Genomic DNA, 13,632 nt, shown 5'->3' on the forward strand with positions numbered 1-13,632 from the left:
AAAATCTCTTAAAACCTACTGGACCAGTGGAGGACAAAAGGCCCACAGTGAGTAGCAGCTAGTGATCAGGCAAGTAATTCTGGAGATAAGGTTTGAGAGCAAACCTGCAAAAAAATAAAAACTGAAGCAGATCTGAGATGTCATTCTTAAAGACACAACCAAAACAAGTCAAGAAGAATTCTTAAAGTGGAAATTTTAAATCAGGCGGTTTCACACAACTGTGCGCATTTCCACTTTAAGAATTCTTCTGCCATGTAACAATAAATATCAAGCCAGTTTCACTTGTAAAAATCAGCACCAGAAATATGGCTCAGTATCTGTCATTCTCCTCTTCATGGGATATTATAGAATCAGGAATAAACATACTTCACAAGATAACAGTGTGGGAATAAATGTGAAAAGTTATATTTGGTATACTGCCTGTTTTCCTAGCTATGTAAGTGTTAATTTCTACACCGTCTAGGTACTGTACACAATTAATGACTTCCTACAGTCATTGTACGTAGAGAGGCACACAGTGACAGAGGAGATAAGTGTACGGAGTAAAAGGTTTCATGATCCTCTCATTAGATGAATCTGCAAAAGTGACATTTCCAATGAACATTTCATTTACTGTACTTTCAACCCAAAACCTTCTTGCAAAGTGGAGAAAATCAAGAGACAGTCTAAAAAAAAACTAATTTTGTTCCTTGAGCAGAAAAACAAATAAATCAAAATGTAATCTGAAAGCTGTTAGACTTCACCAACATGCAGCACTTTGTTGTGGCCCATAAGCAGTTCCTGAAATGATGAGCCTTTATTTGTTGAGGTCTGATTTTTAAAGTAAACTCAAATGTCTCACTGATCAAAGTTAGTAGCTGTGCAAAGACTAACTGCTGCTGCAAGTAAGGTTTGTACACTGTTTCTTCATCACCAATGTCACTGACAAACTGGAAAAAAGCATGGTGCAGTTTGTGCATGAGGCATTTCAGAACTGATTGGAAATACTGCTTGGCTGTTGTTTCTTGCACTAGTGAGTGAGCTGTAGAAAGCCCTGGAAAGGTTAATACTTTTATATTAGTTTTGTAATTTACCTCTGCACTAATTATTTAGTTGAAGAGCTGCTGAAACTGTCATACAGTGGCCAGTGGTCGCCTTACAACATGACCAGAGGCGTACCCATGACCAGCAATCTGAGGCTGCCCATCAGGGGTGAGATCTACCTTAAACTAGCATTGTAGCTGACTGAAAATAAGGATCTACGATAAAAGTGCTTAGAGCTCATGTTAGGAATAGTAAGATAACCTGATACACACTAATTAATTACACTATACACACTAATAAGTTAGAGAAACATACTGTAGCTATATATGGAAAATGCATCACAATTTAGTAGTAATACAGAATTACTGGATGTCACTTTGCCTAGCATAAGATATGATAGATCACTAGAAAGCGTGTGACAACATCCTTCTTATAAGGTTAATGTAACAGGTTAAAGTCATAGGGATTCAAAGTTTCAAAGATTCAATGTTTGCACATCGTTTGTTAATTGAATGAAGAGGAAGCAGTGTTCTCAAGGGACAAAGTCTAACTGGGTAGACGTCAGCAGGAGCAAACAGTAGGGAACGATTTAAGGCCCACTGCTCTTCGTCCTGTACATTGCCGTCTGTGGCCAACAATATTACATTCTGATGAGCAACACATACTATATAGAACTGTTTTGAAATGAACACATTTTTTAAACTTATGCACATGAACTGATTGAGGGTTGAAATAGAACAGGGGTTGGATAGTTATGCAATTGAGAATCTTCTCATTTTCCATATACATCTTTCAACTTTCTCAGTTTGGAGTAGATTGTGTAGGTTCTAGCTATTCAGTCCTATTCTCATCTGCAAGCACATACAGCAACAAATTGTGGAAATTTCCAGGTGTAGGGTGGAAACCAGCCAGGCACTATGTAGCAACAATGTAGACAGCAAACTGGCTACCACTGCAGGTGATACACAAATAGTGGGAGTGACAAACAGAACAAATGGCAAGGGAGACACTAAAAGACAAAATCAAGAATTGGGCAGCGACTTAAATTTATGTCCATAAGTGCAGAATGATACACACTACACTACAGGTTAAAAGGACACAGAGTACCACTACAGGCGATTCTGGGATACAGGAAGCTCTAGATGAAAGGTGGAACTGATATTATTGAAGATCCTTCTAGGTTCTAATCAAGACTATGTGCGGAAGCAACAAATAAAGCAAACAGCCTTTTGCTGCATACAGGAATATACGACAAAAACTGGAATCTAGATCAAGGGACGTTTGCTCACGGGTCACCATGCACTGGATGCAGCGGGTGTCACTGGGAATAAGGATGTGCAGCTTGGCTCACCATACATACACCATCCATAACAGGGACATCAGAAAGAGTGCAGAGGAGAGGAACAAGACTGATTCCAGGTCTCGGCATACTGTCGCACATGGGCAGATACAATACTAATATCTCTTCAGTTCAGAATAAAGGACACAAAAAGGCAATTCCATCCAATGTAAGAGGACCTGGGGAAGGGTCATTTATAACCGGTATTTCCGGAACGAAACGCTGAAAATACTCGATATAGACCTGGGCAAGATGGCCACCCAGGATAACCAGCTGACCCGCTGTTGGGAAAAGCCTATGCAGCGAAACAAGGAGGCACAGCTGAACTACATCAGGAAACAGGATATAAATGCCCCAGAAGCGATGAGCCGGGGCGGAAGCCGATAAGGTGAAAGCGTTTCGGAGGAAGGAGAGATATTAGGAGTGTGCTAGAAGATATTTAAGAATAACGGACTATTGGATACGGATTTTGACTAGGATTACGGATTACGGCTTGGATACGACGCAGAGTAGTGTGGACATACGGATTTGGGAACTTGGATCGTTTAAGGATACTGGCAACGGATTGCGGAACGGATTTGGGGAGACATATGGACGAAGAGCACAGAAGAACAGTGTGGTGTGAGTCAGAACTCTTTTACGCCTATTTTCCCCCGGCGACACCACACCAAGTATAACGATAAGGTGGTATAGGAAGTGTTAACCCAGGGGACTTAATTCACACTCAAGAGTGAAATAAAAGACATGCGGTAAAAACGAGCAGTCCATTTGGGACAAAGAATAGGAACACTTCTTACAGGTATTTGAGGCCCAAACTATGGGCTTTTTTAAAAAAACAGCTGAATGAATTTTCAGTTTCTCTTAACTACAATACTCTTAAAAAAGCAAGATGGGCCAAATAGCCTCTTCTCATCCGCAGCCTTTCTTAGGCTCTTATGTAATCTCCCACCTTCAGTCAGTGTTTTTCTTTCTTCTTCTTCATTTTTTGTTCCTTCCAAACTGAGACTCATTATTTCATTTTGTATTTGCCGGATTTAACACTGTGGTCCACATGGCTTCTTCACACACCTACTCTTTGTGTATCTTCACGTTATTGTTACTGAAAACCCATAGAAAAGGCTTTCTCATGGCTCATTTGGTAAAGGCAGAAACTCATAGTCTCTGCTCAGCGGCTCTGCGTGCTAGCAGCACATTGGTTTCGGACAGTGAACGCCTGAAAAATGAAGTTCTGTTTATGTAAAACCGCAATCAAAAACACATATAAAATGAGTTTGTTTTATGTACACAACTCATGCAAACCAGTTCTTCAGGACCAGACACTTCAAATTACTGTGCATCTTAAAAGATACACAGTGTACACAGCTCTGCTCATTGCAATGCAAAGAGGAACACATGGAAATATAATATTTGCACTGCCCAGTTTATTGGCAAGGGAAGTAAGCTGGATTAAAGCATTACATTGCATACACTTAGCCAATATTCTCCTTTGAATTTGCACAAGAGCAGATAAGCTTACTGGGCATGCATGAACAATTTCCTTGCAAACTTCGATTTGAACGGTTATATATTAAAGACAGTATATATGCATTTTGTTTCCCAGGCAGCTTGTTTTGTGTTTTGCTGAGGAACAACTCCCTAAATGATAAGGTCTAGCAACAGAATAACTTTCTAAGCCTAGTCTTAAATCATCCAGGGGAAATCAATTGTGAATTTATGGTAAATATAATTCCAATCAGCAATATTCAGACGTGAAAATAAATTTAGAAATCGTTACATATAATACAGTCTCGTTATGTCCTCTTTAGCAAAAAATAACGTTTTCAACATCAGTCAACGAACGCTAGTCACATCTTTGCAGGTTTCTACAGGAAATATTAATTGGAAAAAACATCAGCAGCTTAACTTGATTTTTTTATTTTTATTTTGAATGCTCCTCTGCTCTGGGCTGGAGATATTCGTTTTGGTTTTTCCACTCCAGGGGGGCATCAGTGGTGCTCCCTCACCTTCATTAAGGTGAGAAAGATGAGAGAGACGGGACATCTAAGTGGTCCTGCTTATGCAGACCTTCCTGACAGCATGGTTAATGAGCCACACTTCCCTGTCCGGGTGCAGCGACTGGGAATGAAGTAAAGAGCACTACTGCAACGGGAAAGATGGCATCTCTTTATCTGCCCTGCCAGGCGCTGTCAGGGTCAGAGCTGAGGTGGATCGATGCTTTATGGTGTATGATGACCTTGGTAACGTGTCTTGGGCTCCACCATGTAGGAGGCCAGACTAGAGATGACAAACGCCTAGGCAACGACAAACAGCAGCTAAATAAAAGGCCTTAATGCAGCCCCTCAACTTGTTCAGCCTCTCGTGCAACGAGATTGCGGCCGGTAAATTTGACACAGGACAGTGGCACTGCCAGTCACAGGAAATCCTCCCGATAGCTAGTGAGCACTTCTAAAAAACACAGAAAGAAAACATTGTGCCAAACTCAAAACGCAAAAGACAGATCTGGAGATCGGGGCGCATGCGTGAGCTTGGCCCTGTATCACGAATGTTAACTGGCCCCCAGACGGCGTTGCTCAAGACAAGCTGGACCAAGCAGCCAGCTACCCGCACTCCCAACAGACTAACAGCTGGCGCAGGAACTGTTGAGCAACCTCTTCTGAAGAGTTTGGTCTGATAGGGAAAAAATACAAAAACATAACGGATACAAAAAGGCCTCTTTGTTGAAGAAACTAAAAGGATAATTTGTATGAATTATCCACAGAAACGGTACATATAATACAACCAGATGTCAGAATGTAAAGAAAAAACATTAAACAACAAAAGGAAACAAAACAAAAACAATTCTGGAGAAACAAAAACCCTGTCAAGACTCCACTGTAGGTTCTTAGTCAGGGGAAAGTGGAGGTGGAAGGCTGATGAGTGTGGGCTTAAAAACACTACAGTGCAAAACTCTTGATAACCTTCAATAAGCGGCCCCCAACAAAAGCTTTTAGAAGGCTGTCAGAAATTTGCTGAACTTAAAAAAAACTGCTTTTTATTTCATTTTTAAACTTGGAAGCTTGCTTTTCATTTCACCACAAAACAAAGATATCGTGGTTCTGTAATATTAATATTTGCCCAAGCCTATCAATCCTGTTGCCTGTCTGGGGCACGAAGAGTTCCCAGAGTCCCAGAGAAGCGCTGCGGCTCAACATTAAGGCAGCACTTTTGTTCCTCATGCCGTTTTCGCTAATGCCATAGGCTATTAAAAAACAGCAGGTCAGCGAGGAGCAGGGAAGTAGTGCATGCATTATTATTGTATGGCAGATAAGAACCATGAATTATTGATTTATTTCCGATACAGAGAACAGGAGGCAATTCTTTACACAAAGAGTTGTGGGAGTCTGGAACAAGCAATCCACCCATGTTGTTGAAGTCTATACTGTGACGTCTTTCGGATAAAAAAAAAAAGTTAGAATGAGATCCTCAGATCACTTAGCTACTGCAAACCGAACAAACCCGCTTGGTCGAATGACCTCCTCATTTATATGCTTCCTGACGTTGTTCAGTTCTGTCTCAGTGCTTGCAATTTCTCTTCTGTCTTCTGCTGTCATGAAACAAAAAATTGTTTCATGACTGCAGATAGTACAGGATTTTCCAGAATTAATGGGGGAAAAAAACCATCTGCAAGAGTACATGCCTGTACAAGTGGCAATGGAAAAAGACCCCTCTACAAACAACAGGGAAATCTTTCTTTGAACAGGAGCACTTTACACGGATGGTCGCCAATTTTCCATGGTGTGAGTCAGTGGAAGAGAGACGAGACTCTCACAACACAACGGCCTCTCCGGAGCCCAGGAAAGTCCCAGACCGCCGATACGCCAGAGCCGACTACCTTGGCTCATCCGAACCTGGACGGCGTGCGGCCAGCTCGCAGTTCTGACTTGTCAAAAACAACAGCGTTCAGCACCGATAAGCAAGCAGCATGTTCCCTCTGGCTTTGGGCACCCCCTTCCGACCCCACAAATACATGCTCGGGAGACACCAAATGCAGAAGCAAAAACACTTAAAAATGGGAGCAGCTGGTGAATTTCTTGATCCCACACCTGCAGGCGCAAGGCCAGCGGTTTTGGCGTCAGACACCTTGCCAAGAAGAGGCAGCTGATTATGACGTGTGGAAATACGACTTTCTTGCATTGCAGCAGGAATTTCAGAATAAAAGACGCACAATTACGTATCCATAGCACATGATCGCTGAGTAACAGTACAGTACTTAACGTTTCTTTTCTACTACACAATAAAGTTTGTTAGGATTTAATCAAAATATGGATTGATGTTATAATAAACCTCCTATCTTTTCTTAACTTTTCCTACTTATTTTCATTTGTACATTTCTTTCTAAATTTATTTAGACATGTCATTTACTTTAATATGTTTCACATGTTATTGTACACTGTGCTCGAGTTACACACAATGATTGGACATGTATGGGAAGTGTGCTTGTGGCTTTTACACAGTATTTCCAGGACTTCTGATCTGCTATTGCTTACTTTGTCAAGAGCTGATGCTGTTGCTTTAGTTCACTGTTTAACTCTAGCATACAATACAAAATGGCAGATCATACTGTTTGACCAGCAACCTGTCAACACACAGGAAAACTATGCCTGAGCTGCAAAAAGTTTAAATGGTAGAAGATTTTTGTATGAGGAAAAGCCAGCTTTCAGAAGACATTCTGATAAAATGTTATAACTTTGTCATCTTTAATACATGTCATAAATACAGCCCTGGCTCTAATACATGGTGAGTATAAAGGTTAAACTATTTGCTAAATCTAACTTTACAAATCCAGCAGTAGTAGTCTAGCCATAGACACATTTTAAGACTTTTCGATCTTCAAGCCAAATGGCTTTAAAATTCTTTAATGACAAAATTGACATTAATTGCCTCAATTATTAATTTGAAGCAAACAGCCAAGTAAAATACAGGAATACCACAGCTCAGCATCAACATTACACTTCACTTTGATAATTTAATTGGTAGGTTACTTTAACCATTAAAATCTAAGAAGATTTTATTTACAGAACTGTATCTACTGTATATGCCAAACAACGCGTGCGTTTCTTTTCTGTTTTTGCATGTTTAACGTCTGGAAGAAAACCGTTACCTCTTAATTAGCTGGAAAAAGGACGAGGCCTCTAGAAAAGCGAACAAGGAAAGCTGAAGAGCAAAAAGGTGTTGTGTCTCATTAGCGAGCCTTGGTGTTTGAGATGTGGTCGTGGCTGTCATTAGGATGGGGGATCTGGGCTATCTAATGAACAGCTGCTGGAGGGAGGGATGTCACAATAACAGGCTCAACAGGAGAGTAAGTCCCTAATAAGATGCTAAGTCATATAAGCATGAATGATGGGGAAATGCCTGCAAGTCAGTGTTGCTGACGGTGTGATAAAACACAGCCTTAATTCAGGATGTCAGGATTTACAGAACACAGCAGTAAGAGGATTGAAACAATTCTTGTCCGCCAGCTCTTGTCTTTTTACTCCATTTTGATACCTAATTCCAAATCACCTGAGCACGTTATTATTAAGCTTTTGATTTATGTCGAGGGAAAACCAGGTTCGGCTTTTTATATATCCGTGTTGGTGTTTTATGAAACAAACTAGCAAAAGATAAAACTAGCGATGTATCCATGTCCTTGCAACTACGAAAACTCTTTGTTGAAACAAAAATTTCAAAGTTATACCTAAAAGACATTGAGCAGTGAAAAGCAGCATTTCATGACATACATTCAAAAAATAAATGAACCTACAGTAAGGAAGTGTGTCCAGTAATAATCAGATCAACACAAATGATCAAACATATACAAAGCCAGATAAATGTGCATTAAATGCAGTATCACGCAGAATGTTTGCTCTCTAATGTTAAACTTAAATGACATTTGCAAAATCTGGTAGTTGCAGAGGTCAGATTTTCATCCACTACTGCACAGGTTAGAAAAGTAACATTCTGTAACACTATTGTACAAGGAGCAAAGCAATGTTTAAATAATTAATTGCTTCTGATGTTACTTACCCCTCTCCCCCTACTTTAGTGACTTTCAGACGGAAATCGACGGAGTTGTGGCTGGGAGGTTTCCACTTCAGGATGTCATCACATCTGCCCGGCTTGTATTTCTAGGAGACACAAAGGCAGGCTCAGCATTCACAAATGCATTTAGCTGTCTCAGTTTCAGGAGAAGCGAGGCTCTTTTTTTTTAATTTCAGCTGCATGGGACGTTCCAGATAAGGTGAAATGAGAAACTGCAGATTGCCCCCTGACACCTCTCTTTGTCTTCGGCGACAGTGTGACAGAGGTACAATAAGACACACTCAGCTGTTACAGTGCAGGTAAAAACTTGCCCACTTGGGTTGACCTTTTCTTTCCTCAGGGATGCCAGGATGAAAGTGCCTGTGAGATTGCACATTCCTTAAATACCGCCAGCTTTACAGCACATTCTCCCGTAGAGTATGTTTTAATGCACCTTTAAAACCACAGTCCTGAGCTGGGGCGGCTGTCCAGGGCCTGGACCAACTGTGCTGCAAAGTGAGGAAAAATACCTCAGCACCTGCCAAGAGAGTGGAGACACCTGCTCTTCACTACTGGGCACAGGTGACGAAAAGGTGATTGTAAAGTCTGCTGATTCCCGATTTTACAGCACTTGTTTTCTATTCTTTCATATGATTTTCAACATCCGCACTTCCTGGATATGAACTTAAGCACAGCTGAAAGATAGCCTTTTCTACTTGAAATAAAAAAAAGGTTTCAAACAGGAGATTTCATAGTAATGTCAGTTCCACAGCTACTGTACCATATTTGCTTTTTAAGCACTGGTAATCTCTAACTAGACAACTGTTTTCTGAAGTCATGTTGCTTTCAGATCTCATTCCGAAATGTATTTTGAAGTATGTGAAGTAATATCTGTGCTCAAGCTCTACAGGTTATGTGGAACTGAATGTCTCTCAAAAGAGACTGCACAAGGCACTCTGGAAAAATATAATTAAATTCCCATCTGGCAAATGGAAAGGCAGACAGAACATGACCTGGTATCTCTTTTTTTTAATGTAGGAATCAACTGCAAGCACAAAGGATTATAAATAAAATACAGGAACAGGAAGTGTTTATTTTCACAAACAGACACTGTGAACATGGTCATGTTTGAGGACACAGTCTCATAATATCACGACCAGTGACCAGAACCAAGTCAAGGCATGCACAGTGGAGAATCAAAATCAATCAATTTGGGCTCTATTGCACTTCCTGTACATTACTGACGCATTCCATATCAGGTCATGCTAACATGCAGGTGGGAACAGCAGGGTGGCACAGTGAGCCCCTGAGTTCACTTCCTGGGGTGCTGTCTGTGTGGAGTCTGGATGTTCTCCCTGTTTGCATGGGTTAACTGACTTCTGGGAAAACTGGCCCTAGCTGCGAGTGTGGGCATGTCTGTGTCTACCCTGCGATGGACTGGCATCTCGTTCGGGGTGTACCCTAATTTGCACCCATTGCTTGCTGGGATAGGCTCCGGCTCCACTGCAAATGGCTGGGTGTATAAAATGCATTGTAATCTTTCCTGCAGCCGAAGAAGGCTCCACAGTCAAAACGTTGCGTTTCTTTTCTTCTCTTTTCAGCATGGAATAAACCTTTACTTGTTCCTTAGCAGCCTACGAATGCTGACACAGCTACCTACTCAAACTATTTGATACTTTCTACAACTGGCTTGTGTAACAAATTGTTATTGAACAACAGATAACAAGGCAAATATCTAACAGACCATTTAAAGCACCCGGCAAGTGTAAATAAATTCCTGAAGGTCCCTTCTCAGCAAACTGCTGAATCTACACAAAAAGCCTGCATAGGAACCTGCCCACGTTTCTAACCTGCAGCGATTTGTTTTTGTCATTCTGTGGCGTTAAGTAATGGAGTTCGACCATGCAGGTAAGTATGGAGCATTTCGAGTTTGTTTTTCTACACACACGGAAAATGCTTGTTTCATGTTACCTGAGCAATGAGACGACACCGAAGAAAAGATCTTCAGTCTACATGCAAGGCCTTTCTAAGGCCACATTATTTTTTTTCAAACAGAATATGTCCGCTAAAATGAAAGCAAAGACACGTTATACTGGACCGCGCAGCTATATATAAGTTTTATGTGCTGTGGGAGCACTGATCTTACAGCTCTCAGTGCTGTAAACTGATGTTATTGTGCTCTCGTACCAAAGCAACAAAAGCCTCTTTCCTTTGTCAATCAATATCCATCTTTACTATGATGCTATTAAAACATCAGGGTGGCCAGATTATCCCCTTTTTATTTTTTAGCCGGTGCCACTGATGACAACATTTTACAATAATTGCGATACGAATATCACTTTCGATAGCCACTTATCCAATTCAGTGTGACAGTGGCTCATCTGTATTATTCACTGCACTCCGAAACAAAACTTTGTTTTGAATGTTATGTCAAATGTTTCTGGTTTTCATGCTAGTGGCAGTAAGACTGGGGTCCTGAATCCTAATACTTCTCACAGTCCCAACTCCTCAGTAAGGGACCTTTTCATCTTCTGCTATGAAGACTGAGCAGAGTTCACTGTATGCCTTTTTCGTTTGAAATCCCAGAAAGACTAATGCTCTGAAAAGGTTTTTCTAAAGCGCAATATGCATTCCAATGTTGGTTTTTTGCAAGGTGATTCGTCTCAAAGGGCACACATCTTTCTGGTATCTTAATGGCCAATGGCGGTATAGCAGAAGGGCTCCTCTATCATGGTGAGAGTTAAACACTGCTATATGGATATTTCATTATTCTTGTTCTGGCTTCAACTCCATCTTGCATTTCATCGATTTCACATAGAAGCTCCATCAGAGAGCCTGGCCCTAAGATGCTTTTAGTTTTCACTGAGAGGCAAGGCTACAGGCAGGAGGAACTACTGCACATACAGAGTTCTCTCTCCATGGGATTCTGAGGTCTGAGATCACACCCTAACCACCTTTCGCTGAACTCTGTGGTCTACAACGTGCTTATTGTTCAGGTACATTTTATTTCAATCCCTCACTTCGTCTGGAGCTCCAGAACCTTGCACTTTATTTTGGATTTGTGTACTTTTAGGATATTATTGCACTATTCTGCATTTTTTGCATTGTCGTTAAGCTACTCTGTTTAGCGCACTGCACTGCAAAATGTTGTTTTCTACTTAAGCATATAATGAGACTAGATGAGTGAACCAAGGGCAAAGAACCTCGCAGTGACCTGTTATACTGAATAAGAGCAAAATACTTCTCTGTACATTACAATACACCTCTTCCCAAAGATACATTCTCATCATGCTTCAGCCAAGTGCATGCCAACAGAATAGTCCTTGAAATGAGGCTGACTCCTATTAAAAAAAAACTATTTCAACAACGTTTACTGTCAGCAATGTTCCGTTTGAATGCATTTTTAGTCTTAGATCTTAAAGAAAAGCATCAATTTATATTAAGTGCAACAGCTATCTCATGTCACTTCTGCATGCTCATATTTGAGTCTGTATCACCACTGACTTCAAACTACCTGCGAATAAGAAAACAACTATTTTGAACAAAATTAAGATTGAATTATTTGTGGCCAGTGCTATAACCATAGTGAGTTCACTGGTTAGAGATCACACGGGTTAGTCCCTGGTATTTGTTTTACTTCTAATTGTGAACACCCGACCAGTGTTCCTAAGAATGAACTAGTATTGACAGAAAATTTCATTTTTTCATATTCTATTAAAATGTCACACTAACTGCAGATCACAGCCTGTGAGCCAGAAAATTATTCAAAACATAACAGACAAAATACCGTACATGCAAAGTACTGTACCAAGATCCAGCCCTTTTTATCCATCACACTTGGTAGGCCTGGTAACAGAGGACAGATCCAACCATTTGACACTATTGTCATCCAGCTGTTACAGTGTATTTCCAAGGACATGCTTCTTTTTAATTTGGTTGTGGCTGCTTCTATTCATGTTAGTCAGGTTTAGACTCTATCTTTAAAACTCTCTAGAGATTCTAGATCAGGCTGCTCAACAGGCACACCACACTCTTGTGATATATATTTCGTACATATATACACACAATGACCATACCACATACAGATGACAGTTACATGCAGTCAATAGGCTCAGAGGAAACAGTACAGAGGAAAAAGCTGAATGTCTCTATTCTCTACTTAACCTACAGTATACAGATCATTCAAAACATGTCTAGACCTGTGGCTTGGTAATATTCATGGTTTAAAATCACAGAAAGAAACTGAATGTCTAATGATTTTTATTGTCATTCAATTTAACATGTACAAACAGAAAAGTGTAAGAAGCATAACTTAAATATACTATATATATACCATCATATACTAATACAGAAATGTACAGGATTGCAACTGAATAGTTTTATTACAGAAATTGCTCCCAGTATTGTCTAGAAATTCAAAAAACCTACTTAAATGCTTTAATCTACTATATTTGTCTTTAAAATGCATAAGTTTTTGGTTGGTAGAAATTATTTTTTTTAATGATTGAGGGAAAGAAAATGATTTGGAACAAAGTAGACCAATTTCTTTAATCGGCCTTGTGGTTTAGACAGAAGGAACAATATCCCAGTGAAAGAAACAAAAGTAGAGTGAAAAACTACCGTAAAATTCTATCTCAACTCATTCAACTGGTTTTGATCAGCCATAAAAAGGTCCTTAAACTGGCACTTTTAATTGTATGGTGAAGGTGTTACTATAGACGGTTTGCTAGTTTCTACACAGGCAAAATTACTTCACATTTATTCTCCTGCTTTGGACATGCATGAAATCCACAGAACCCCTGTTTTAATACGGTAAAGACTTTAATCTCATCTCATCATTTCATGAAAAAAGCCAGGGTATTGGCTTCAACAACATGTTTTAGCTAGTTCCATACTGCCACAAATCTGTGTAAAAAAAGTGCCTCCTTTTCTCAGTTGTAAGATCACTTTCACATATCTTTTACTTGTCCTCTGCTTGGTATTTCAATGCTGATCTGAAAGAAGTCAGTTATGTTGACATCGTTAACATTTTAAGTGTTTTTAAATACTTAAAAATAAGTCCTCAAATGATCTGTTAGTGACTAAAAAGGTTTGGTTCTTTTAGCCTATCAGTATAGGACATTCTTTTAAAGCCTATGAATTCAATGGTTGCTCTTCCAGAGCAGAAATATATTGTTTGTATCATGGTGACTAAAGCGATACATACTACACCAAATGAGATCTTCCCAGTC

The 13,632-nt window shown here is 40.0% G+C and overlaps 1 protein-coding gene across 1 annotated transcript in view; it reads right to left on the minus strand.

Annotated features, from left to right (window-relative positions):
* The window catches only part of rngtt (RNA guanylyltransferase and 5'-phosphatase), a 169,105-nt gene that overhangs the window by 16,976 nt on the left and 138,497 nt on the right, over nucleotides 1-13,632 (minus strand). Inside the window, exon 13 of the mRNA XM_088626745.1 lies at nucleotides 8,408-8,508. Coding sequence (XP_088482871.1) covers nucleotides 8,408-8,508 — 101 coding nt within the window. The remainder of the gene's footprint in view (nucleotides 1-8,407; nucleotides 8,509-13,632) is intronic.

This window comes from Lepisosteus platostomus, chromosome 3 (assembly GCF_059453375.1).
Source record: "Lepisosteus platostomus isolate fLepPlt1 chromosome 3, fLepPlt1.hap1, whole genome shotgun sequence".
Taxonomy (NCBI): domain Eukaryota; kingdom Metazoa; phylum Chordata; class Actinopteri; order Semionotiformes; family Lepisosteidae; genus Lepisosteus; species Lepisosteus platostomus.